Source organism: Nyctereutes procyonoides, unplaced genomic scaffold (assembly GCF_905146905.1).
Source record: "Nyctereutes procyonoides isolate TBG_1078 unplaced genomic scaffold, NYPRO_anot_genome, whole genome shotgun sequence".
NCBI lineage: Eukaryota > Metazoa > Chordata > Mammalia > Carnivora > Canidae > Nyctereutes > Nyctereutes procyonoides.
The window spans coordinates 15044488-15072346 of record NW_026575020.1 but is presented as its reverse complement, the minus strand read 5'-3'; the positions used below and the strand labels follow the sequence as shown (position 1 = coordinate 15072346).

General features: G+C 47.2%; 1 protein-coding gene across 4 annotated transcripts; it reads left to right on the top strand.

Moving 5' to 3' along the window:
* The first annotated feature begins 354 nt into the window (after positions 1 to 354).
* On the top strand, positions 355 to 26985 carry MTMR4 (myotubularin related protein 4). Of its 4 annotated transcripts, none has more exons than XM_055318301.1 (19): positions 355 to 1278; positions 2727 to 2765; positions 6383 to 6472; positions 6827 to 6943; positions 7472 to 7554; positions 9534 to 9694; positions 9811 to 9907; positions 10085 to 10198; positions 11349 to 11545; positions 11795 to 11923; positions 12367 to 12478; positions 12962 to 13157; positions 13388 to 13573; positions 13662 to 13832; positions 13970 to 14124; positions 20873 to 22271; positions 24026 to 24136; positions 24369 to 24457; positions 24675 to 26985. In XM_055318301.1, the coding sequence occupies exons 2-19, from the start codon at positions 2763 to 2765 to the stop codon at positions 24850 to 24852; spliced, it is 3588 nt and encodes a 1195-aa protein (XP_055174276.1). In that variant the 5' UTR covers positions 355 to 1278; positions 2727 to 2762; the 3' UTR covers positions 24853 to 26985. The 4 variants fall into 4 exon arrangements, with proteins under 4 accessions (XP_055174276.1, XP_055174267.1, XP_055174281.1 ...); XM_055318292.1 differs by lacking the exon at positions 355 to 1278 and adding an exon at positions 1427 to 1552; XM_055318306.1 differs by lacking the exon at positions 355 to 1278 and adding an exon at positions 2347 to 2364.
* The last annotated feature ends 874 nt before the right edge of the window (positions 26986 to 27859 follow it).

The window sequence follows — 27859 nt, the reverse complement described above, 5'->3', positions numbered from 1 at the left end:
AAAGGGGAAACTTTTCCTCTTCTATGCCAGGGTTCAGTCTCTGCCTAGGATCCAACCTGGCCTCTCCATGGTACTGACCACATCTATCCTGCCCCTCTTATCTGGGGCCCGATCCTCTCTCCCATCTTTTCCATATACAGAATTTTCAATTCTATAGAAGCTTGGGATCTAATATCTGCTCTTGGTAAAACATGGTATTACCTACATGCAGCTTCCTGACTTCCTATTTCCCCTGATTTGGGGAAGGGTATATACAGAATTAAGCTCTGCATTCTAGGAAGCCTGTAACAAATAGTGAAACCTTTGTGATCATCCAACACTATAGTAAGTGTTGGAAATGAGCAAAGTACAATCGCTGTCCTGGAAGAGCTCAATATTCCTGTAACAAATATAAAGCATCTGCGAGGTTGCTGGAGTCAAAGCGTGAACACGGGCAAAGTTCCTGTTTTGCTGGAATTTCCGAGCTGTAGTAAAAGTTCCAATGTTCAGTAAACAGACACGTGAAGACATCTTGGCCCCGGGGCTTGGTATTCAAAGCATTCAGGCCAGCTCCCAAAGTGAAGCTAGCTGTTCCACGCTAGCGATTCAACGGTTCTCCATGGCTGCCGCGTTGGTGGTATCGCATGGCCACGGCGACCTCCAGCGGCCACCCTCCGCCATGCGGCCCGCTCTGGTTCCCCAGAGGGGAGAGAGGAAGGGAGGAGCGAAGAGCAGAGTCCTGTTCCCACTCTCATTACCGACTAAGAGGTGGCAGCTGGCTAGTGGTAATCTGAGGCCCAGATTAGGGATGACGGCACCATGCAGGTCCTGAAGGACAGCAGGGTCGGTTCGCTGATGCGAAGTAAGGGTTGGAAGAACCCGTCACGACGCAGAAGAGAGGACACCCTCCCGCCTCCAGTCGAAGATCGAAGACCGAAGACACAGCCTCGCGCCCAGGCCTCCCTCCTTCTCAGCCTGCGGGGTCCTTTCTCTCCGGGTTTGGGACGAGATGATCGCAGCGAAACCAAAACTGGAAATGGATAAACAGGTGCCACCGGGGACCTTTTTGAGAACTACACCCCAGGCGTGGTCGTCGCCGGAAGTGGCTGTAAGGCCCGTGCCCCTACAAGGCCCCGCCTCTAACTGCGCTACCAGTAGGCGACAGCCACCCCCACTTCCGGCCCCTGGAACTTCATCCAGCAACCCCCCTTTTGCTGCTCTCTCATTGGCTGCCGCAGGGACGCGCTGTGATTTCCCATTGGTCGAGCCTTCTCTCCGGGCCGTGCCTCCTCCTTCCAGGTACTGTCTTGTCTTCCGTCACCCGATAGGCTAAAGGCTGGGAGGGCGTCTGCCCAACTGGACCAATGAGCGGAGTGAAGAGTGAGGGCGGCGGCTGCGTGGTGGGGGCAGGGAGGGACTTGGTGTGGCTATTGGCCAGGGCGGGCACAGACCAGAGATACGATTGGTTGGGGAAAGAGGCACTGTGGTGGGGTCGAAGCTGCGCGGCCTCGGCAGCTGGGGAGACGGAAGTGGTGAGAGCGCGGCCTCGGAGGGTCGGGCGGACGCCGCCTGGGTGAGTCACCGTGCCCCGTGCACTGCCAGTCTGGGAACCGCAACGACCGCATCTTGCCCCGCCCCTCCTCAGCCCCTCCGGCTTACATGGGCCCCGCCCTCTGTCATTCGGGGCCCCGCCTCCGAATCTTTAGGCTCCGCCTCTAGAACCTGGACACCTGGGCTCTCCTGCCAGCCTGGCCCGCCCCCCGGGACCAGATCCCCTTGGTCCGGGATCCCTGGGCATCCCAGGCCTGGTCCTTGTCCCTCCTTCCCTCTTTCCATTTCCCTGAGGCTGCGTGCCAGTGGGCGGTGAGGTAGCACCTTTGGTCTGCTTTATGCTGGCTCCCCCGTGAGGAAGGGTGGGCTGTGATCAGGAAGGCAGGAAGGCAGGCAGGACCACAGATGGACGCTTTTATCCCCGCAGCCTTCTGCAGGGCGCTGCTGGACCGTTCCTGAGCTCGGATAGCGGGCATGAGGGAAAGTGTCAGTAAAACCTGGGCCTGGCTTCCTAAGTGGGCCAAGGAGGCCTATCCTGAATTTCTGTTGCTTGGGCCCAATTGACAGGTATTGCTCTGAGGCCTGGGCTGGCCTGATACTGTCACTGTAGTGTGGCCTCCTCCCACATACCTGCGTCCCACTTGGTGTCATATACGTTCAACAGGACCTATTCAGTCCTGCTGCCCAAAGGCATTCTGCTCACAGGTTGTGGTTCCCTCCCTCTTGTCCTCTGCTCTGGACTCTGCCCCCAGTAAACAGGTCAGGTGGGTGCTACTCCCAGACTTAGAGGCTGGCAGAGCATTCCTGTGGATTCATGTCCCTCCAAGGCCAGAAGTAAGTCCTGGTTGGGCAGCCTCTCTTTTCAGAGTTGGCAGTCTTGCTTTCCCCCAAAAAACAGTGTTTGGAGTGTTCTTCTCTTTCTGGTCTGGAAATCAGGACTCTTTGAGTTCTGAATAATCTTGGATGACACTCATTCCTGCTCCAGAACTTTGTGGCCGACTCCATGCCCTGCAGAATTACTTGTTGCCTTCTTCCCATGTAGCTCACATTGCCTCTGTCTGGCATGGGGACTTGTGGAGAGGCTGGATTCTCTGTGAAATTCTCTGTAGGGGTTAGGAGTAGATGTGTGTCCTTTGCTGATTCTAAGGTAATGTTAATGGTGCTCTTTAATCTTATGTTTCTCCGTTTTCTTATAGTAAGAAGCAGGCAGCCAGGACCCTCACCACAGTAGAATGGTGAGTATTCTCTCTTTCTTCAGACCCTTGTGATTTCTGTAATCTTTCTTTCTCTGTGAAGCTGCCCTGCCCCTCCTGGACCTTGAGCTCCATGCTACTCTGTTCAGCCTCTAAATAAGTTCATCTGTCCTGGAAATAAATTAGGGTTTCTTTAGATTGCAAAACATCAACCAGTATACAGCATTGGGACAGGAAGCCTCTGGAAGTCTTTTCTTGCACGTGCTATGTATGCCATACCTTCCTGATACTCCCACTGGCTCTCTTAACCTTTCATAATGGCCCTTCTCTTGCTTTTTTTTTTTTGGGTCCCTGGTGGAAGCTCTCTGCTCTGGTCTGAAAAACCAGGCCTCCTTTATCTCAAGATTTTCCTACTTCCCAGTGGGCTTCTTGAATGTTGTTGGTGCTGTAGCAGGAGTGACTCCACCAAAACAGTGAGGCTTCTCCAGCTCTAAGATACCGCTTCTTTTAAGCTACTGCACTCAATACCTCACTGGATATATAGCAGGATAGCAGCCTCAAGGTGCCCAGAATATCAACTGGGTTGTCACAGGGGATGGGGATGAGGGTGATAATGATTCTGTCCACCTTCTGAAATACCATTCTGTCACCTCAGGTGAATTCAGGGAAGCCCTTACTTAACCCCTGAGAACTAGGAGGAGGAAGCGGTGAGAGAGAAAGAGAGTGGAGAGTTGCAGGCCCTGGCCCATACCAGGCCCTTGCTCTGGCTGTATCTTTTCCGTTTCTTCATGTGTCCCTTGTGCAGGTTAAGGAATTCAGTTGGTGAGAGGACTCTCTCCTTCCTCCCATAGGCATGTGGGGATGTGGTTCTGGTCTTGTCCTAGGAAGCCTCCTGGTCTTGGTCCCCACCAACTGGTGGCCACTTTCCTTTTTCTCCTCTGCGACACTCCAAAAAGACCATGGGCTTCCTTGTTAGCCTAGTCTAATTTTGAATCCTCGTATCACCGCTTAAATAGCTTAGGTAAATTGTATATTTTCTTTCTGTGCCTGACCTTTCACCAGCAAAAAAGGATAAAGCTTAATTCTTGGGGAGTTGAAAGGTTTTAGTGATGTAATGTTTGAAACATGTCTGGCTTATAGTAGATGCTTAATACAATGTCAGGTTTTCTCCTATATCCCCTTGTCCCCCAAAGCCCTGGTTTCTGAAAGTTTCCAGGCATACGAAGCATGGGGTTCCAACCAGTTCCTTCTGTGACTCTTGGTGACACTTTGAGCCTCACTGCTCCTTATTCCTTGGCCCTCTACCCTACCCCCTTTATACCCTACTCTTGGGTTTCGGGTTTTGTTTTTGCATAGCTCCATAGTTTTAGTTTTCTCTTTCTCAGCCTAAAAAATTCTCCAAGAAAGATGTTCTTACCCAGACATCGGAGGATGTGAAACAAGGGGAAGATGGAGCTGACGGAGTAGGGTTGGATGGGGGCCTTGGAATAAAATCACTCAGAGAACTCCCCTTTTAGGAGTGTGGAGCGACCAAGCTGGCAAAGACCTGTGTCCGATCTACGGGGCAAAAAAGGGAGTGGATTTAGTGACGTCAGGGGGTTGGAGGATAAGGACACTGATGGACAGCGGTATGGTGGGTGGTGGTTTTGTAGGGAAGAGAGGAAGCCTTGAAACTGTAGGTGAGCTTTACCTTGGGAATTCGGAACAGGTACTGGGGGAACTCAGAGTGGGGAGGGCATGGGGACAGGGTGTGAAAAGGGAGTTGTGGGATGGCTCACCCGGGAAATATGGGAAATGAAAAGATGTAGGAGGTCTTGCCTTACCCTCTCACGCGGTCTGGGGGCAGTCCCCCAGCGTCCCCGGAGGACGCCCTCGCATCGGGTGGAGGGGCCGCGAGGAGGGAGGAGTCTGGAGCCGTGGGCGGGGCCGCGAGATCCGCCCCACACCCCCGCCCTCCCCGTGCGGCCTGGGGCGCTCCCCTCGCTTGGCTCCCCTCCCTTCCGCGCTCGTGCCTGAGGGCGGAGCCGGGCTCGCTCCATTGTGGAGAGGAGGGGAGAGGCGCGCGGGAGTCGCGCCGAGGCCCCGCAGCCAGGGATCTCGACTCCTGGCCGCCGCGGCTGCACCTGGTGGGCCCCGCAGCCGGGATGCGGCGGGCGCCCGGCACTGGCGGGCAGCGCAGCGGCTCCGGGGACATGTGCGCTGGCCCAGACCGCCCGCGACCATGAGCCTGACCGCCCGCGTCTCCTGCTCCATGCTCAGCTGCTTCGTAAGTGTTGGCCTGGCCGGCGGGGCCCCGGGGGGGTCCCAGTGCTTGCTGCACCCGCAGCCCCGCCCAGGGCCAGCCCTTGCGATTCCGAATTTTAGCCCATCCCCCTTCCCATTGCCCCTGCCAGGCGGCGGAGGGGGATTCCCTTTTCTTTCTTGAACTTGCTTTCATCTTCGGGTGCCGGGGATGATGGAAAGCCCGGGGTGGAAATTCTGTGACCCATCTTGGCCCCGCCGCCGCTGCCCTTGACTGCAGATCTCCAGGCCCCGCCCTGCAGGGGTACATCCCTTTTTCCCTCCGCCTCTCCATCTTGGTCCCACCCGCCGCATCCTTGCTAGGGGATGTGGGATGTGGCTGCTCAGGGATGTTAGGGGGCCAGCCGGCTAGCACGGGATGTCTGAGCTGTTTCCCTGGCTCCAGTCCCCTCCCCCTTCCAGCACTCCATACCTCACCTGACACGCCAGTCTTTTCTCCTTGACTGTCCCCCAGACAGCCTCTCTTCTCCATCTTCCTTGCCTCTGCAGGGCTCCGTACCTCTGCATCATTCCCAGCCCTCCCCTCCTCCCCCCTCTGGCTTCGTGCTCCTTCCCAGCTTCCCCCATCTGTCCTCTCCTGTTCCCACCCCTCCCTCCTTACCCCACCCTCACCACCCCCGTGGCTGGCTGCCAGGCCTCCTCTCTCTCCCCTGGCCTTCCTTGGGTCTCCTGGCTTCTCCCAGGCCCGTGGATCCCCTTCCTGGTGGTTGGGAGAGGAGTTACTTCTGCTTGCTATGGGTATTCCTTAGGAATTCCCCTCTCATCAGCAGGCAGGGCAGTTTGCTTGGCAGGTGGTAGGGGCTCTTTAGCAGTGTGGACCTAACTGGAGGATAAGCTCGGGTTCCAAAACACATCCTCCTTTTGAAAGCATCCATGAAGGCCCTCTAGAGGCATGGGACTGAATCCCCCAACCCACTCCTCTTTGTCTCCTTTACCTATCCAATTGGAGTGTCTGTGGCCTTCGGTGCCTGCTTTCCCTCCTGTCTATAAGCAACATCTATACCTGGTTCCTTTTTCTCAGGGCAGCACTTCCTATTCCCACTTCTGTCTTACCCTCACTTTTTTTTTTTTTTCTTTTTCTTAGTTTTCTCTCTTCCTCCATTTGGGAAATTTTGGGTCTATTTAGTTCTGCTGCTGTTTGACGAATACAGATTCCCAGTTCCTCTTTGGCTTAATAGGCTTCAGTACCCCCTCCACCTCATCCTCCTACCAAGCCTGGCCTCTTGTCCATCCTTTGGTGACCAAACCTTTATAAGTGTGTGTGGGGTGTATGTAGGTTTATTGAGGGGAGGGGAGCAGAATGAGGTCTAATGGGCCAAGTGGAGCCTGATGACTTAGGCCTGAAGCCTTCCCCACAGGGTGAGGAGGGGCCCCCCAGCCTGGAGTACATCCAAGCCAAGGATCTGTTCCCCCCCAAGGAACTAGTGAAAGAGGAGGAGAATCTGCAGGTAAGGAGGAGTTGGGGGCCCAGGGTGGGTGGAGCTCTCTGCTCAGTTAAAAACACCTTTCCCTCCCTCCCTTCAAACAACATCTCCAAGGGATCTAGTACTGGGGCTTTGGCTTCCTGTTTCCGGGTCTCTAGAGGGAGGGGAATCTGTGTATGTGCATTATGGAGCCTTTGGCCCCAGGGAAGGAAAGGCAGCTTTCCTGTACAGCTGTTGCCTGGTGCCGCTACCGTGGAGAGGACTCTTCTGTTTTTCCTTGGCCCAACTTTTCCAGTGGGCATCCCACAGATCAAGGTTGGGGAGGGGGATGGAGGAGTGACTTACTTCTGGACTGAAGGTCCCTCTGCCCCTCGACAGGTGCCCTTTGCAGTGCTGCAGGGTGAGGGAGTGGAGTTCCTGGGCCGGGCAGCCGATGCCCTAATTGCCATCTCCAACTACCGGCTGCATATCAAGTTCAAAGATTCTGTCATCAACGTGAGTTCCTGTCTTGTTCTCCCACACCCAAGGCAGAATCCCTGCCTGGTTCACAAGTGTGAGTGCTCCAGTGCTGGACTTGATCATGTCTCCAAAAAGTTGGGGTGCCCTTCTTTTCAATAACTTTTCATTTTCCTGCCTCCTTCTCCTAGCTATAGGTCTTTCTGCCTTTCTTATTCTTCCTTCTCCTCTTCTCTCTTTCCCTCACTCTGTTGCTCACCCTTGTAAGGGGTATAGCGGCATTGTTGGAAGAGTGCCAGTTCCCAACTGTGTGACCTTGGTTCGGTCACCCAACTGAGGCTCTATTTCTTCCCTCATAATTTGGTGTGAAAATATCTGCTCTGCAGGTTTCTCATGATTATTATTTAAGGTCGCATATGTAGAGGACCCAGCACAGTTATCAGGCACTTAACTGGCCCTCAGTAAATGTTGGTTTCCTTCCTCATATTGCTGCATCAGCATCTAGGCTGAGGTGGGCATGAGTGATGAGAGTGGGGATCTGAGCTTTAGTTTGCCTTTCCTCTGAAGGTCCCCCTCCGGATGATTGACAGCGTCGAGAGCCGTGATATGTTCCAGTTGCACATTGCCTGCAAGGACTCCAAAGTGGTGAGGTGAGAATAGTGTGGATGGACTCACATCCTCTGGCCCTAGTCTTACCCAGACCTCTCTGATAAAGGGTTTTTCTGGAGCAAGAAGAAAAAATACTGCTTCCCTTTCCCCATGTGGGAGAAAAGGTAGAAGCCCTGTCTAGGTGGGGAGGTCAATTTACTAACCCACAGTATCTTGACCTGAGTAAATGAGGATAAAGCAAAGCTCGTGGAGTTACCATAGGGTTTAAATTGGATAATGAATGTGAATGTACCTAGGATTGGCATAGAGCACTCACATTATTATTGGTTCATTTATTAATTCACTTAACATTTATTGAGCAGTCTACTCTATGGCAGACTGTTATAGGCACTGGGGATACAGCAAGAACTAATAGAAAAATTTCCTGTCTTCATGGAGCTTATATTCCAATGGGTAGATGGCAACAGTAAATAATGAGTAAAATATGTTAAATGATAGCAAGTGTAAAGGTGAAAAATAAAGCAGGAAGGGGGATATGGAGTGCTATGGGGGTAAAGGTTGTAGCTCTAAACAATAGTATCAGAGAAGATTGCACTGACATTTGAGTCAAGACCTGAAGTGACCATGTGGTATTTGAGTGAAGAAGGTGCCAGACAGAAAGAATAGTGAGTGCAAAGGCCCTGAGGTAGGTGTTATGCCTGGTGTATTGGAAGAATAGCAAAGTGGCTAGTGTAGCTGGAGTGGAGTGCAGGTAGGTTATAAGATCTGAGAGGTAAGGGGGATGTCAGGGTGTCATAATGACAGGCTTTTACTTTGAGGGAAATGAGAAACCACTGCAGGGTTTTGAGCAAAGGAGAGATATGATCTGATTAATGTTTTATAGAATCCCTCTGGCTGCTATATTGAGAATAGATAGAAGGGGTTCAGGCGCAAAGACAAGGGCAAAAGCAGAAGGAATAGTTAAGAAGCTATTGTAGTTAGCCAAGTGAGAGAACACGGTGGCCTGGCTAGGGTTCAGATTGGTGGAAGTGTTCAGATTTTTGAAGGTAGAGATGACAGGATTTGCTGACAGATTGGATATGAGAGAAAGAAGAGTCTGGAATGACTCCAAAGAACATTAAAAGAGTGTCCAGCTTAGAGTCTGTCATGTACTCGGGTCTGTAGGGATTCAGAAGGAGAATCGCACTGGTCTTCCCTTCAAGGAGGTTGAGGTCTGGTTGCTAAAGGAAGATTCAACAGTGACAATTTGCTATGGAAAAACTTAGTCTAAGCATATTAAGAATCAGGGAGGAGGGGGTCTGTAAAATGGAGTGGGCTGGGAAGGCTTCAAAGAAGAGGGGGTTCAGAGTATCAGTAGGATGTGGTTTGGCCCAGAGGAGGCGTTATCAAGTGGAGTGAAAAAATAGGGAGACAGGAATGGTGTGAAAAGGACTTCTTGCCTGAAGCAGGAGTCATGAGAAAACATGGAGTAGCAGACATTCAGGGATGTGTAGCAGAGTTTAGATCTGATATAAGAAATGGTAGTGCCCCTTTAGAAGGGACAAGTATGTCCCAAGGACTAGAGTTCTTGGGAAAACAGTTGTCCAAAGGTAAGTTCTCTTGGGTGTTGGCCAGTGTCCCTGGCCCTCCCCAGGGACTCCATGCCTTTTTTTTTTTCTTCTCTTTTTTATTTTTATTTATTTATGATAGTCACACAGAGAGAGAGAGAGAGGCAGAGACACAGGCAGAGGGAGAGGCAGGTTCCATGCACCGGGAGCCCGACGTGGGACTCGATCCCAGGTCTCCAGGATCGCACCCTGGGCCAAAGGCAGGCGCCAAACCGCTGCGCCACCCAGGGATCCCGAGGGACTCCATGCCTTACCTCCTGTTTTATTTATTTTTTTATTTATTTATTATTTTTTCTTACCTCCTGTTTTAAAGCAAGCCTCTCCCCGCAGCCTTCTTGTGGCCTTGTTTTTGACCCTCATGGCCCCAATGCAAACCTGCCTCTTGTCTCACTCTGTGGCTTCTTGCATGGCAGGTGCCACTTCTCTACCTTCAAGCAGTGCCAAGAGTGGCTCTCACGGCTAAGCCGGGCCACGGCAAGACCTGCCAAGCCTGAAGACCTCTTTGCCTTCGCCTACCATGCCTGGTGCCTGGGCCTGACTGAGGAGGACCAGCATACCCACCTGTGTCAGCCAGGTAAGGCCAGGCTGTTTTATTTGGGAGACTTCATATCTCTTGGTTCTTAACCCTCTTCCACCCATGGACATGGTGCACTTGGATGCTGACAGGCAGGCATGGGGACTGTGTTGCAGGAGAGCACATACGATGTCGGCAGGAGGCTGAGCTCACGAGGATGGGCTTTGATCTGCAGAATGTCTGGAGAGTCTCCCACATCAACAGCAACTACAAGTGAGAGGGCAGGGGGTGGAGAACCAAAATACCAATCCAGACTTAGACCTTGTGGGGCACAGGCCCTTGTTCTGTAAGAGAGGATTCCTGGTCTCTCTTTCCACAAAGCCATCCCTGGGGATCTTGTTATTATAAGTCTTGGATCACACTTGGTGACCCCATCTGGTTTCTCCGCAGATTGTGCCCCAGTTACCCCCAGAAGCTGCTGGTTCCTGTGTGGATCACAGACAAAGAGCTGGAGAACGTAGCTACCTTCCGCTCCTGGAAGCGGATCCCTGTGGTTGTGTATAGGTGAGGGGTAGGGGATAGGAAGTAGGGAGGACACTTTTTATGCAATAATAGTCAGAAGTGGAGATTTTGCCTGGTTGACTGGGAATTGACATCCTGCAGGAAATGAAATAATTTCAAATCAAAAACTGCCACAGCTTTTTTCTTTTAAAGATGAGGCTTTGGGAGATCACTTTACTTTTTTTGGAGAATGTGTGTGTGTGTGTGTGTGTGTGTGTGTGTGTGTGTGTGTGTGTAAAATGTTGCATTAACGTGTGTACAATGTTGTGTGTGTAAATTGTTGCATTAGAGCACGGATTGGCAAACGATTGCCTGTGAACCAAATCCAGCCTGTTTTATGTACAGCCTAGTGCTATGAATGGTTTTTACATTTTTTAAAATTTAATTAATTTAATTAATTTATTTTTTTTAAAGATTTTTATTTATTCATGAGAGAGAGAGAGAAAGAGGCAGAGAGAGAGGCAGAGATACAGGCAGAGAGGGAGAAGCAGGCTCCATGCAGGGAGCCTGACACGGGACTCGATCCTGGGTCTCCAGGATTAGGCCCTGGGCTGAAGGTGGCACTAAACCGCTGAGCCACCCGGGCTGCCTGGTTTTTACATTTTTAAAGGGTTAGTTTTTTGGTTTTTGTTTTTAAACCAAGAAGAAAGAAGAATGTGTGACAGGGACTGGCTGTGACATGTGAAGCTGAACATTTATTGTTTGTTTCTTTACTGAAAAAGCTTGCCAATCCCCTGCACTAGAACATTGTAGCTAAAATAGTGTGAGACAGACAGTAGCTATGGGGTTTGGAGCTGTTTTGCCCTGGGCTAAGGCTTGTTCTCCTGCTGGGTGTCTGTACCTGGAGCAGGTGTTGTGCAGATTTAAGAAGTCAGGGTCACCTTGGCAACACAGAGATCATTTGAGAAATGTGTAAACTATAAACTTTGTAAACTTTGTTTACAAAGACAGAACTTTGTAAACTATAAAGCCCTCTAGATATGTCAAGGGCTTTTGGTTGTTATTATTGTGACCTGGGTGAGCTGGTAGCCCCTGTTGGCTCTGGAGATCTTGGTCTGGCCTCCTGAGGCCTTGGTAGTAGGCCTGGGGGCGGGGGGTGGGCTGGAGGGGGCTGCAAATGGCGAGGGCATGATGGTTTCTTCCATTTTGTCAGACACCTACGCAATGGAGCTGCAATCGCCCGCTGCAGCCAACCTGAGATCAGCTGGTGGGGCTGGCGCAATGCTGATGATGAGTACCTGGTCACGTCCATCGCTAAAGCCTGTGCTCTGGACCCGGGGACAAGGGCCACTGGGGGCCCCCTCAGCACTGGGAATAGTGATGCCAGTGAGGCATGTGACACTGACTTCGGTAAGGTATTGAGGGTGGTGCGGGCCCCCTGGAGAGCAGGCTCCCTCCTTGGCCTCACTGGCTTTCAGAGAGTCCCCAGTGAGAGGATGGGAAGAAGATGACACAGGGTGCCAGGGTCCCTGCCCTTTGGGAGGCTGTGGGGGGACGAGGATCTCCAGTTGTAAGTTCTTTTCTTTAGAAAGAGAATGTTCCAGGGCAGGGTGAGGCTGGGCTGGCTGACCCAGGGTCTATTCCCTGCTGTGTGTTTAGATTCCTCCTTGACTGCATGTTCTGGAGTGGAGAGCACAGCAGCCACCCAGAAGCTGCTGATCCTGGATGCTCGATCCTACACAGCGGCAGTGGCCAACCGGGCCAAGGGTGGAGGCTGTGAGTGCGAAGGTATCGCCATTAGCCCAGTGTCTGTAACCTGTCTGTGCTCTCGGTAGCTTGAGTGAGGAAGGGCCCGGGGGCAATTTGCATAGTGGAAAGAGTCAAACAAACTTGGCTTGGAATCAGGACTCTGCCACTTAACTATTGATGACTCCTTTGCTTGATCTGTCCAAATATTATTGTCTTATCTGTAAAATGGGGATCATAATAAAAATTACTGGCATAGCGCAGCTACTATATATTGAGAGCTTACTATATGTCCTCATTACTGGTAGTACCGTGACTATCATTTGTCAGTAATATCCTTATTATTGTTAGTGTATGGCACCTGAGCATCCAGAGCAAAGTGGTCCGCCCTGCTTGGGAAGCCTGGCTCACAGGGACCACTCTTGTCCTGGATGCCTGTTTCTAGGACATGTTCTTATGCTGTACCCTCCTCTATATGTCTACAGAATACTACCCGAACTGTGAGGTCGTGTTCATGGGAATGGCCAACATCCATGCCATCCGGAACAGCTTCCAGTACCTCCGGGCTGTGTGTAGCCAGATGCCTGATCCCAGCAAGTAAGGTGGTCCCTACCTGCCTCCAGTTCCACCTTCACTCGTCTTGTCGTCACTCAGTTCTTCTAGTTCTTACAAGAGGAGATAGGGAGATGGGAAGTGTGGAGGTACAGGAGACCTGAGGGCCTGTTGCAGTGGGCCAGTTCTAAGAGCACTTCTGCTTCTCAGCCAGCACTTTGGAATAGCCACAGTACACGGAGTTTCTTTGGTTTGTCCTACATAAAGAACACAGAGAACTGGGGAAAGAATGGCTCAATGTACATGTGATGCTTTCCATTCCTCGCTCAGTCCTCAGTCTCTTGGGTGCCTCAGGTCTTGTCTTCTTTACCTTCCTGCCAGATATCTCCTGGCAGAAAGGCCATGGCTGGACCTCCTGGCTTCAGCCCTCACTAGGGACATCATTAGGAGTAGCTGGCTGTGGGTGGTAGAGAGACCATTGGAGCCTTAGCGCCCTTGGCAACAGACTCAATTTCTGCTCTCGTGTAGCTGGTTGTCGGCCCTGGAGAGCACCAAATGGCTGCAGCACTTGTCGGTGATGCTCAAAGCAGCTGTGCTTGTGGCTAATACCGTAGACCGGGAAGGCCGGCCTGTGCTCGTGCACTGCTCTGACGGCTGGGACCGGACGCCACAAATCGTTGCCCTGGCCAAAATATTGCTGGATCCATACTACAGGACGCTGGAGGTATTGAATGGAGTTGGGTGGGAAAGAACAGAGGGAAAGGAGGTGGGGAAGGTGTTGGGGTCTCTGGATCTGTCTTGGGGATCTTTCAGTAGAGGACATTGGTGGCTTTGAGTCTTCTAGCATCAGTTCTGCCCTCCTCTGAAGCTGCCAGCTCTCTGCTTTGGGCATCCCCTAGGGAGTAGCACACCAGCCTTTCCAGAAAGGCCCTATACTTATCCTCTTTTCTGCAGGGCTTCCAAGTTTTAGTAGAGTCTGACTGGCTGGATTTTGGTCACAAGTTTGGAGATCGCTGCGGCCACCAGGAGAATGCAGAGGACCAAAATGAGCAATGCCCTGTGTTCTTGCAGTGGCTTGATTCTGTTCATCAGTTGCTCAAGCAGTTTCCCTGCCTGTTTGAGTTTAATGAAGCATTCCTGGTGAGTCCTGAAGCCTGTGACCAGGGTCGGGGTGGGGGCGGAGGAAGGCGGCCCAGGCTCCCAGGTGCAAACTGTCTTGGCCCTCTAGGTAAAACTGGTGCAGCACACGTACTCCTGCCTCTATGGCACATTCTTGGCCAACAACCCCTGTGAACGAGAGAAGCGCAACATCTATAAGCGGACCTGCTCTGTGTGGGCTCTCCTGCGAGCTGGCAATAAGAACTTTCATAACTTCCTCTACACACCTGGCTCAGACATGGTAAGTCTTGTCCTGTAGGTGCTGCTTGGAGACCTGCAGGGAGAACGGGCTGAATCAGTGGGAGAGAAAGCAGGCTTAGAGAAGGAAGAGGGACCTGGAACAGCTCACAAGACACTAGCACGGGGCTGCTTCCCTAGGTCCTGCATCCTGTGTGTCACGTCCGGGCCCTGCACCTCTGGACAGCTGTTTATTTGCCAGCATCATCTCCATGTACACTTGGGGAGGAGACCATGGATCTTTACCTTTCCCCGGTGGCTCAGAGCCAGGAGTTTTCTGGCCGCTCTCTGGACAGGTAAGAAGAGTCCTTCTTGCTCTCTCCTCCTCTCCACCAGGAAGGCAATGGCTGCTTTGTGCCTAACCTAATATTCTCCATCTTTTATGAGATATTTAAAGACTTTTTTTTTTTTTTAGATTTTGTTTATTTATTCATGACAGATATATATATATATATACACACACACACAGAGAGAGAGAGAGAGAGAGAGAGAGGGAGAGGGAGAGGGAGAGAGAGAGAGGCAGAGACACAGGCAGAGGGAGAAGCAGGCTCCATGCTGGGAGCCCGACACAGGATTCGATCCCAGGACTCCAGGATCATGTCCTGAGCCAAAGGCAGGTGCTAAACCGCTGAGCCACCCAGGGATCCCCTTTTATGAGATATTTAAAAGCAACTTCTTGTCTCAGTTGAAGGAGAAACTTGGCTCAGGACTTGTGCACTCTGTGTGTTTTCAAGGTCCTCTCTTAAGATTGGTTACCTTCTTTTCTGGAGCTGCTATCCTATGTGTCATAGCCAGCAGGGGAGAGAACAAAATAGAAAGGACTATTTCAGGAAGGTTTGTCGAATGGTCTTGATTTAGGTATACTGATAGAAGACATTGGGGTACTTGACTATCTTAGTAGTGACCTTTCTATGTGCACCAATAGCTTCCAGAAGCATCTGATTCTCAGGGAAGTGGGTTCCCAGAAGAGGGGTGGCCTTCATATTCTCCCTCAGAAAAACACCAGAATTGAAAGGTAGACATAAAAATTAATCTTCTGACTAATATTTGGGGGTATTAGAATGAGTATTGGTTAAAGAGTAATGTTCCTATTTTTAAAAAGGCTGAACAATGTAAAAGTAGAAAATGAAAGTCTGGAGTGCTTGGGTGGCTGAGTGGTTGAGCATATGCTTTTGGCTCAGGTCCTGAGGTCCTGAGATTGAGTCCCATATCGGGCTCCCTGTAGGGAGCCTGCTGCTCCCTCTACCTATGTCTCTGCCTCTTTCTCCGTATCTCTCATGAATAAATAAATAAAATCTTAAAAAAAAAAAAAACACAAAACTAAAGAAAGTGAAAGCCCTCCCTTTCAAATCCTTGTCCCCATAGGCATCCATTGGTAACATTTTGGTGCCTGTCCTTCTAGATGTTTATCGCTACATAGATATAGCCACACTGTCACACTCTCGTGTAGAAGCATTTTTGGGGCATCTGGGTGGCTCTGTTGGTTGAACTTCTGACTCTTGGTTTCAGCTCAGGTCATAATCTCAGGGTCATGGGGTCGAGCCCTGCATTGGGCTCTGTATTCAGTAGGAAGTCTGCTTGAGATTTTCTTCCTCTCTCCTTCTGCCCCTTCCCTCCATGCTTGCTCATTCTCTCTCTCTCTCAAATAAATAGATAAATCTTAAAAAAAGAAACATTTGTAAGATACAAAAACAATCATATTTTGCATACTTGCATGTTCTACAAGTTGTTTTTCCCATGTTGTAATAGGCTGTCACCCCGTAAAGCACATATAAACCTGTTTTATTGCTTTAGTGGCTGCATTTAACAGTCTAAAATCAGAGTGTAGCATAATTTATATAACCAGTTTCCTATTGCTCATTTAGGTGATTTCTGGCTTTTTACAAATATCATTATTGGGAATGCTATAATTAACATCCTTAATTATATGTATGTTCTTAAAAACAATTGTGGTAAAATGCACGTAATATTTACTATCTGAACCATTTTTAAGTATATAGTTCACTAGTATTACCCTATATGTGTATCTTTGCATTTGTGTTAATATTTTTGCCAGATAAATTCCTAGAAATGAAAGTTAAAGGGATAGGTACATTTCAAATTTCGATCTTTGTTTATTGGTGGAAGATTCTTAAAGTTAAAATATAACTTAAATTGTTAGTTAAGGGGATCCCTGGGTGGCTCAGTGGTTTAGTGCCTGCCTTTGGCCCAGGGTGCGATCCTGGAGTCCCGGGATCAAGTCCCGCATCAGGCTCCCGGCATGGAGCCTGCTTCTCCCTCCTCCTGTGTCTCTGCCTCTCTCTCTCTCTCTCTGTCTATCACGAATAAATAAATAAATAAATCTAAAAAAAATTGTTGGTTAAATATTATAAAGGATAACAAAAAACCCACCCCTCTAAATTATTGGGTTTAGAATGTTGAGTCCATGGTCAAGGGCTCACGGATAGGCTTCAGTAATTCTGTGATTTTCTTCTTCCCTAAACTATGCAGAATTTGGGTACAGGTTCATAAGTTTACTTTTCCAGGGAGAGGGTCCAGAACTTATCAAATTCTCAGTACATTCTATCACCTATTTAAAAATCACTCCCTTAAATTAGTATCTAATTTCTCCCATTTAAAAAAATATTTTATTTATTTATTTAAGAGGGAGAGAGAGAGCATGAGCCAGGCAAGGGGCACTGGGAGAGGGAGAAGCACAGCACAGCAGGGAGTCCAATGTGGGACTTGATCCTAGGACCTGGAAATCCTGACACAGTCAAGCTGAAGTCAGATACTTAACTGACTGAGCCACCCAGGTGCCCCTAATATCTAATATTTCAATTCAGTAAATGTTTCTTTAATACCTATTAGTTGCCTAATACTGTACAAGTTTGTGGGCGATACCAAAGAAATAGAAGATATTGATCCTATTTAGGATACTTTTTTTTTTTTAAAGATTTTATTTATTTATTCATGAGAGACAGAGAGGAGAGGCGGAGACACAGGCAGAGGTAGAAGCAGGCTCCATGCAGGGAGCTCGACATGGGACTCTACCCCAGGTCTCCAGGGTCACACCCTGGGCCAAAGGCAGTGCTAAACCGCAGAGCCACCGGGGCTGCCCTATATAGGATACTTTTAAAAAGCTGTAATAAGACAGACATAGGACAACTAGAGATCAGTTCTAAGCATCTAAGCAAATAAGAATATGTGTAGTTCAAAGCTATTGGGAGAGATGAGAATTTAGAAGGAGGTCATTTGGTGACTGTTTACTTAGAGAAGTTTTCTTTCTTTTTTTTTTTTAAAGATTTTATTTATTTATTCATCACACACACACACACACACACAGAAAGAGAGGCAGAGACACAAGGCAGAGGGAGAAGGAGTCTCCATGCAGGGAGCCTGATGTGGGACTCGATCCCGGGTCTCCAGGATCACACCCTGGGCTGAAGGTGGCGCTAAACACCTGAGCCACTCGAGCTGCCCACTTAGGGAAGTGTTCATGGAAGACCTGGCAGGAGCCTTGGCTACTTGTGTCTTTAGCATCTGGCTCAGGGCCTGGCACATAATAGGTGCTTTAGTAAATAAATGCTTAAATGAACAAACGAATGGAATGAAGGGAGTTGTGAGCTTGGTAACAAGGTAGTGGAGAGGGGTCCAAAGGAATTTGATAGGGGCACCTGGTGGCTCAGTCAATTAACCATCTGCCTTCAGCTCAGGTCTTGATCCTGGGATGGAGCCCCACATCAGACTTCCTGCTCCGCGGGGAGTCTGCTTCTTCCTTTCCTCTGCCCCCCACTCGTACACTCTATTTCTCTCTCAAAATAAATTAAAAAATCTTTAAAACAAAACAAAACAAAACAATTGGTTACATGGAAGATAGTTTTTTTTTTTTTTTTAAATTTTTTATTTATTTATGATAGGCACACAGTGAGAGAGAGAGGGGGGCAGAGACACAGGCAGAGGGAGAAGCAGGCTCCATGCACCGGGAGCCTGACGTGGGATTCGATCCCGGGTCTCCAGGATCGCGCCCTGGGCCAAAGGCAGGCGCCAAACCGCTGCGCCACCCAGGGATCCCCATGGAAGATAGTTTTAAGAGCAAAAGTACCTCTCCAGAGCTGAGCAAAAGTACCTCTCCAGAGCTGGGAGGGACTAGAAAGGGGCCATTTTGAGGAATAGAAATAAATACAGGATAGTTCATTGAAGGCTTAAATATTACCCTGAGGAGTTTATTTTGATTCACTTGTCAATAGTAATGCACTGTAGGAAGTCATTGTGACCCGGTGACAATGGGATTTCTGGAGAATGAGTCAGTGAGGTGGGTAGTTGGAAGCACAGAGATCAGCCATCACTGTTGTAATTCAGATAGAAGAGTTTGGAAAAGAGAAAGGATTAAAATTGGAGACTTTATAGAGAAGGCATTAGCAGACTATGTAGTGACTGAATGTGGGAGGAGTGTAGAAGTGTAGAGTAGAGGGTGCCTGTCAAAGACAGGTCCTAAGTCTCTGAGTTTAGAAACTAGGTGGATATTAGTACCAACCGAAAGACATTGGGAAGTTGAGAAGACAAGTCAGTTTGGGCAGGAGGAGAAGATACAGGCAGGTTGCGATTGATATATTATCAAAGGCTATAGGCCTTTGGAGAGTTGGATGGAGATAGATTTGGGGGACCAAGTAGTATGCAAAAAAAAAAAAAAAATTCTTTAACAGCTCACCTGACTTAACCTTTGGTTCTCTCTTTCCCTAGATCAAAAATGTCCTGCCCTTTTTAATTTTTCCATTGAAGTCCCAACACACACACACACACACACACACACACACACACACACAAAAGAAGTCCCAACACAGTCTGCTATCCTCAGCTCAAATCCTACTCTCTCTATGTAGCCTTCCCTGACCATCCTAGCTGGATGGGTTGTCTTTGTTCTAATCTCCTCAGGCATTATTTTCTCTACCAGCAGTATTATTATTAGTATTTTAAAAGATTTTATTTATTTATTTATTTTAGAGAGAGGGAGAGAGAACATATGTGAGCAGAGGGAGGGGCAGAGGGAGAGAGAGAATCTCAGGCCGACTCTGCACTTAGTGTGGAGCCCAACAGAGGGCTCCAACCCATGACCCTGGGATCGTGACCTAAACCTAAACCAAGAGTCAGTTGCTTAACCAGCTGAGCCACCCAAGTGCCCCTCTGTCAGAATTATTGATTAATTTTTTTTGTGCAGGTAGGAATCAGCTGTGGAGGATGGCAGATTGTTGATATTGTTGAATTTGGGTCAAGAATACATGGGAAGTCTTTATATTTTTCTACTTTTGTATGTTTGAAAGTTTCCATAATAAAAAAGTAAAACAAAAACCCAAAAAGTGGTACTTTTTAAATATACAGATATCTGGTTCTCACTCTTCGCCATTCTTATTCACAGGTCTTAGATGGGCCTGATTGTTTGTATATCTAGAAGACTTATAGGAGCCCCTAATGTATACCAAACATTGAACCCTACTGATCTGTTTCATTCAGTTGATACCTAGCAGTGGACACTTGATGTTAGATTTTAAGCTCGTTTATTCATTTCTCAAATTGTTTGGGGGGATCCCTGGGTGGCTCAGCAGTTTAGTGCCTGTCTTCGGCCCAGGGCATGATCCTGGAGTCCCAGGATCGAGTCCCACATTGGGCTCCCTGCATGGAGCCTGCTTCTCCCTCTGCCTGTGTCTCTCATGAATAAATAAATAAAATCTTTAAAAAAAAATTGTTTGATTGGTGCTAGGGATTCAAATCAAGAGACAGAGCTGCCCTCAAGGCACGTTCATAGCAGGAGATAAACAAGTAAACAGGAAGTACAACAATATGGGAAGTACTGAGCAATGTGCTTTGCAGTGGATTATTTTGTTTAATCTTCACAATGGCTTTAAGAGGTAGGTACTATTACCTGAGGGAACTAGGCTTAGAGAAGTTAAGGTTGCATAGTTAAAAATTTGCCAGGCTGGGATTTGAGCCCGGGCTATGGGACTCCAGAGACTATAATCAGCACCATTGCTATTGCCTTCCTGGAATTTCATACAAAACAAACAAACAAATAAATAATCAAAATTGATCCCAAAAGTAAAATCACACATAAAAATATTTAAAAAACATATTAAGTTTCAAAAGCCAAACACTTAAAAAATCAGCTGTATTTTAACTCAAACTTTGAGGGATTTTTCTGTATGGGTGGAACTGACCAAAGCATCTGGAAATAGGAGTCTAGTTAAGTCTCCACTGTTACCTGGCAAGTTTCCCTGAAGCATTCATTGTTCTAAGGACTTTTGAAATGTGTTAAAAATCAGACATTCTTGACAATGTCTGTTACCCATTTGGTGTGCATGAATGCCTCTAGAACTCTTGAGTGCTTTATCCTAGGGGAAGTTTCCATGGTGACTTAGGACTCCAAACATACACTGCTGCTAAGTTGGTTGTAAAAGGCTGTCTTGGTTACTACTCTGAGGAAGGGATCATTTATAATAAAGAAAGGAGTAAAAAATGACAAGTTGTGAGTGTAGTCTTAGTAAGTTGGTTGTAGGCCGCCTGTATTTTGAATCCTTATAGCATCTCTATAAGGTATAATTTATGATAATCATTTTATAGAGGAGGAAATCACGTCTAGAAGGTTAAATAATTTACCTGTAGCTGTACGGCTAATTAGTATCAGAACCAATATCATCTAGCTCCAGAACTTTTCCTTCCTACTGTGTGTGACAGAGGCAGTTGGTTGTGAGATTTATGATTCAGGTGTAGTCCTGGTTGGTATTGCAGATATAGAGGGCATTGAAATCATGGGAGTGGTTGAGATTGTCCAGGGAGATTGTGTAGGGTGAGGACTGATAAAAGCTGGGGATGGATCCTGGGTTCTGGAGGACAGAGCTCATGTCCTTCGCTTTTTGCACAGTAAACTTGTTGCAGTGAACATTGGTTCTTTGTAATCTAAAATGTGATTTCTTATGAACTCTGGCTTTGATGTTGCTTTGATGGTCTGATTCTATATATTGGAGATGGCTCCCATTTACTGACCTGGAGGTGTTGTGTTTGTCATTCCAGATTACCTAAAACCAGATCTATGGATGATCTGCTTTCTGCCTGTGACACAAGCAGCCCCCTGACCCGCACGTCCAGTGACCCTAACCTCAATAACCACTGTCAGGAGACCAGAGTAGGCCTGGAGCCCTGGCATAGCAATCCTGAGGGATCAGAGACCTTTGTGGAATCTGGGATAGGAGGTCCTCAGCAGACCGTAGGAGAAATAGGTCTTCCTTCCTCTCTGCCCAGCAGCCAGAAAGACTACTTGAGCAATAAACCTTTCAAGAGTCATGGAAGCTGTTCTCCAAGTTACAAACTGCTTAGTACTGCAGTGCCCCAGGGAATGAAGAGTAACGTCTCTGATCCTGAGATCAAAGTCCTAGAAGAGACTAAGGAACCAGCTCCAGACCCTCCTGCCTCCAATGAGCTGAGTAGGACTTTAGATGGCACGGAGGAGCCACCTGAACATTGTCCTGAAAAAGAAGCTGTCAGTACACTCTCTGAAGTTGTTTCCAACAAATGTAATGGAGTTTGTGATTTTCCCGAGTCTTCCCAGGACTCCCTTACTGGTGCCCCCCAGCGGGCCTTGCTAGATTCCATGCTAGGTGTGCCCTCCAGATGCGTTCCAGATCACAGTCTGGGCACCCTTTGCAGCCCACTGAGTGCTACCTGCCAAACTCCTCCAGAGCCAAGCACTGACTTCCTCAGCCAGGATCCCCCAGGGTCTGTGGCAAGTATCTCCCACCAGGAACAGCCTAGTTCTGTGCCAGAGCTGATTCATAGGGAGGAATACACTGGCAAAAGAGGGAATAATAGGAATGGGCAGTTATTGGAAAATCCTCGCTTTGGCAAAGTGCCATTGGAATTAACCCGAAAGCCAATTTCTCAGAGCCAGATCAGTGAGTTCTCTTTTTTAGGATCCAACTGGGACAGCTTCCAAGGGATGGTGACTTCATTCCCAAGTGGGGAGACCACCCCTCGGCGGCTGCTTTCCTATGGCTGTTGTAGCAAGAGGTCAAACAACAAGCAAGTGCGGGCAATAGGACCCTGCTTTGGGGGCCAGTGGGCTCAGAGAGAAGGGGTGAAGTCACCAGTCTGTTCTAGTCATTCCAATGGACACTGTACTGGTCCAGGAGGAAAAAACAACCGGATGTGGTTCTCCAGTCATCCAAAGCAGGTCTCCGGCACAAAGCCTGTTCCACTGAGCTGCCCTTCTCCAGTGCCTCCTCTTTACCTGGATGATGATGGACTCCCCTTTCCCACGGATGTGATCCAGCATAGATTACGGCAAATTGAAGCAGGGTACAAGCAAGAGGTGGAGCAGCTACGTCGACAAGTGCGTGAGCTTCAGATGAGGCTGGATATCCGTCACTGCTGTGCCCCTCCAGCAGAGCCCCCTATGGACTATGAGGATGATTTTGTAAGTATTCACCACTGCTGTCCATCCATTTGTTTATTTTATTTATCCAGCCTTCCATCCACTCAACATTTATTCATTGGGTACTTGCTGTGTGGCACTGTGTTAGGTGGTTGGGCTATAGGATGAAGGACATAGTCTCTGCTTTCAAGGAGCTCACAGTGTATTGGGAGAGATAAGCAGACAACTAGAATGATGTTCTTAGGTGTTACCATGGAAGTAAGTATCAGGTATTGGGGGCTGGGGTGGAGTGAAGGCTTTCCTGAGAAGAAAAGTTTGAGTTGAGTGCTGAAGAATTTGTTATTTTTCACTAGGTAGACAGTGAAAAGGAAATACGATTCTCAAAAGCATGGAGGCAATAAGTACTCCAATGGGATGGCTTGGACGAAGGGGTAGGGGTTTGTGTGTGTGTGTGTGTGTGTGTGTGTGTGTGTGTGCACACGTGTATGTACAGATGTGCTGGGACCATTAGGGAGGGAGTTGGGTAGTGAGGCAGGAGCTTATATTGGAAAAGTAGACAGGGATTGGAAAGGTCAGCTTGAGATCCCTTCTTGTTCTACCCTCAAGGCAGCAGAATTTTTGGCCACTATCATGATCAGAATTGTATTTTAATAATACTCCCCTAGCAATGATGTGTCAAGTGGATAAGGCAGTTGAAACCTAGGTTGGGAGGCTGGTTAAAATGTTTTGGAATAATCCAAGTGAGAAATGATGAGGACTGTCTAGGCTTCACTGTGTTGGGAGCCCTACAGTTTGGGCACACAATTCTTGGGGAGCTTCTAGGAGTCACCTTCTTGGCCACAATATCCTATCATCAACACAGACACTTCCCTTCCTCCTGTTAAGACATTCCCACTTGCCTGCCGCTCACTTGCTGGGATGAGATGGTCAGGGCTAACAACTTACTATTCAGGGGTAATGGTTTAAAACAGGAGTCAGTGAACTCTCTTTGATAAGGGGCCATATATTAAATGCTTTAGACTTTGTTGGACATACAGTCTCTGTCCCATCTGTTTGACTCTGCTGTTACAGCATAAAAGTAGCCAAAAACATACATCAATAAATAAGTGTGGTTGTCTTCCAATATACCTTGATTACAAAAAAGGCAGTGGGCTAGATTTGGCCTGTGGGCCATAGTTTGTGAACCCTGGTTTAGAATGTAATGAGAAATATCGCCACACTGTGATAAAGTATATTGGTTAAGAGCATGGATCTGAAGCCAAAGTTCAAGTCGACCCTTGAACAACTCAGGGGTTAAGGTGCTGACCTCTTGTGCAGTCAAAAATCCACATATAACTTTAACTTAACCACAAGTAGCCTACTGTTGACCAGAAGCATTACTGATAATACAGTCAATTAACATATATTTTGTATGTTAGATATATTGTATGCAGTATTCTTATAGTAAAGTAAGCTGGAAAAAAGAAAATGTTATTAGGAAAATTGTAAGAAAGAAAAAATCCATGCTAATGTACTGTATTTCTTGAAAAGTATCTGCACCCAAGTGGACCCATGCAATTCAAACCTGTGTTATTCAAGGATCAACTGTACTAGGTTTAAATTTCAGGCTTATTACTATCTCTTGACTTTCTCAGGGCTTAGTTTCCTTATTTGTAAAATAGGGATGATAATAATAGTACACATCATAAGATTCTTGGGACGAATTAAAGTTCATGCATGTAATGTACCTGATGCACAGTAAACAGTAAATGTTAGTGATGGTGAAGATGGTGCTGAGATCTTTGCCTTTTCTTCAGACATGTTTGAAGGAGTCAGATGGCAGTGATATTGAAGATTTTGGCTCTGATCACAGTGAGGACTGCCTTTCTGAAGCAAGCTGGGAACCTGTTGATAAGAAAGAGACTGAGGTATGTGCAGGCGAATGCATACTTACATGAAGCATCGAGTCCTCATATTTCTCAGAGATGAGTGGCACGCTATAGACGAAGCTCTCTCCTAGATGAATGTCTTTTTAGACAAGTAGTGGCCAACTAGAAAGAAAGATCTTGTTGATGTCTCCTGGGATGCTTTCCTTGCTGCAGTGTTGTGCTTCCACTTGGTTGACAAGGACCTGGAATTTTTCCTTGTGCCTTCTGTTAGGTGACTCGCTGGGTTCCAGACCATATGGCATCACATTGCTATAACTGTGACTGTGAATTCTGGTTGGCCAAACGAAGACACCACTGCAGGTAAGATGTTCTGTATGATTCTGTATGGCTCATAAAGCAGTGACATACACGTATGTAAGCTAAACTGAGTTAATCTGAAAACGGATATATCTTTATCAGGATAATTTTTTTGTTTTCGTCCAACTTTTCTCTTTATTATTCATGTAAGGCCTTTGCAAGTGTCATTCCTTCTCAGCACACAGGCATTTCTGATGAACTCTTCTTTGTGCTTTGGCAGAAATTGTGGGAATGTGTTTTGTGCTGGCTGCTGTCACCTGAAGTTGCCCATTCCTGATCAACAACTCTATGACCCAGTTCTCGTCTGTAACTCATGTTACGAACACATCCAAGTATCTCGTGCCAGGGAACTCATGAGCCAACATCTGAAGAAACCCATTGCTACAGCTTCCAGCTGAATGCCAGAGGAGATGACCTGTCCAATTTTAGCAGGTTTGAAGGGAGGATCTGCTTCAGGTGTAGTTTTGAAGGTTCCTTGGTGTGGTGGCTCATGAAATCACAGAGCTCAAAGATACCGTCTTGAGAAATCCTCCTTGGTACCATGAGACTGGAGCAGAGGAATTCCAATTTGGCAGGAGGTCTTAACTGGTGAGACCCTCACCTTGGGGTAATGGTCCTGGATCCAGACCCAGAGTCTGGAAGCTTCATTTGAGTTGGTGACTCCCGCTTTTCTCCTGGGGGGGGATGGGGTGGGGGGTATGTGTGTCACAAGATGATGATTTCATAAATACTGCCTGATGACGTGTGCCCCAAACAGCAATAGAAAGGCATATGATAACCAAACTCCAAGTGATAAACAGATCCATCTCTCCTCCACCTTGAAAAAAAGCAGATTCTAGTATATAAGATAGGAATTCCTATCCTATTTGAAATGAACTATATCCTGTTCCTCTGTGCTCTGTATCTGTGCATGAAGGCTCAGTCTTTAGAGGCACTCCCTCTAGTTGCAGTAAGTAGTTCTTTCTGTGGAGTTTGGGTTAAAGACTGGTTCAGCAAGTGGAGGTTTTGCTGTATTTTTCACTTGGCTCATCAGCCAGCAGCAGTGAATATTCAGTTTAGAGGGACAGTTCCTAAGGAGTGAGACACTTTTGGGAGCAGAGGAAAACTCTGCTTATGTTCAGTCCGGGCAAAAATCAGTTATTTTGAGCTGTGAAGGCAGTAGTCGCAGTTACTCAGTGGCAGCTCTTGAGGTATGCACTGTGAGAAATGAGAAGGGAAAAGCAGAAATGATCCTTGTCAAATATTTTCTGATTGTGCCCTGCTCTTTGCGCCTGACTTTTCCTAGTTGTCCTGGTGCTAACACAGGAGTTACACCTTGATCCTCTCCTGGCATGAAAATAAAACAATGGTTTTTTTGTTGTTATTGTTCCACGGCCCACTTCCCTCATGTTGTCTTTCCCTTGGCTGCTGCCTCCTCTGGGTCACACTGCTTCTTATCCTGAACACTTGACACCTCAAGGGTAGAATTTAGCATTTGGTTTTTACCTCCTAGAATATGCTGTTTGGTATGTGAGGGTTTCAGTACAAATGCTGCTGTCTATTTCTGTGCACTTAACAATGGAACCCAAACAGAAGAGAATAAAGCCTTGATACCAAAATTGGGGGAGAAGATGTGTCCATTTGGACCAAACATTGTTTTTCTTTGTTTTGTTTCATCTTACATATGTACCAGTGGCACTTAACCAAAAGATACAGTGATATAGCCATGTACTGTGGTTGGGACAGATATAGTCTCCTTGACCTATAATGAAACCACTAGTATTTCCTTTATACATTTTCCTTAATCCATTGGTGTATAAAAGGTAAATTACACTTAGGCTTATCCTGTTTTAAAACTATGGTAGCTGTCTGTCTAACTGCTACTTTCATGTTGCTTCCTAGAAAAAAAAATTTTTTCATTTGAAAATAAAGAGGATCTGCATTTAGAACAAGAATTGTTACTTGTCCTGACCTTTCCTTCAGTCCTACAGAGAAGCATCTGTGCTTTTATACTTGTCATGGATGTAACCTAAAAAGTTTTGGCGTATTTAGGTCAGCCTAGCAGAACTTTTTTTTTTGTTTGTTTAAATGGAGTTGAATAATGGAGATTTGTGTCTGGGAAATTCCTGAGATCATTGAAAAAGTAACAAACTATTCCTTGTCTCTGATATATAAAATTCTCCTAAGCATTTTCTCAATCATTAAAATTTACTGCCAGTTTCGAGTGGCTTTTTAATTAACTTCACTTTCATTGCACCTCACTCTGCCCATTTTCAGGGGGAGTAGGATTGGTAACATTTGAGGAGACTGTATCTTGTCTACTTTGTGTGGCTGTTTTGAGGGACTGTCCCATCAGTAAACATACTGCATGGCCTTGGAGAGAGACTCTGGGCTCAGGGCTCAGAGGTATTCATCAAATACTCCTTTCAGAGCTCTTGTGGGTGTAAGTGACATGATGTGGCCAAAAATCCAAACTGTGCAGTTGCGTTGTGACAAACATGCAATGTGCTGTAAAAACTCAATACAATTTAAATAAAATCTCTATATTAGTGCTGCTTTGTTGGGTCTTTTTATTTATTTTAATTTCTAAGAAAACTTAATCATTTTTCTTTGATTAAAACGTACTCCTTCCTCCCAACCCTTTCCATTTTAAAAAATTATTTTATTATTTTATTTATTTATGAGAGACACAGAGAGAGAGAGAGAGAGAGAGAGAGAGAAGCAGAGACACAGGCAGAGGGAGAAGCAGGCTCCATGCAGGGAGCCCGACGTGGGACTCGATCCCAGGTCTCCAGGATCAGGCCCTGGGCCGAAGGCGGCGCTAAACCGCTGAGACACTGGGGCTGCCCCTCTTTCCATTTTTAAATGGACCTTTTTTTTTTTTTTTATCAGCACAGCTCCTGCTACATTATTTATTGATTGGACAGGGGTTTATCCTTATGGATACCATAGAATTCTGTCCCATCTCATGGGAGGTTCATTTCTGTTTAATGTCTAAGGTGGCACCAGCTGGTTGACCAGGCACACAGGATTGTATTCATAGTCTTCGGATTCCCTCCTCATAGGCCCCTCGGTTCTCATCCCGCCTTGAGTAAACCTGTACTGAGCAAAATTATTGCCCTAAGATCGTCTATTTAAAAACGCATAAAATGTTACTATCTAAAAGGTGAATTCGTTTCCGGAGGATACCATAGCCCCATTGCCATTTTTATTTTGGAGAAACAAACAGTTTAACTGTTAGTTTATACTTAGTTTATAGCTACTCAGATTAGAGAGTTGGGCCCTTTGTTCTCCAGAATGGCCAACTTTGAATCGCGAAGTGCACACTTTGGGGATTCTAAATCCTCCACACGCTGGCTGAAGTGATAAACAGGAGTCCCGGTATTCCTCGCCGGATAATCGGGTTTATCTCTTCGCAGGACTGAA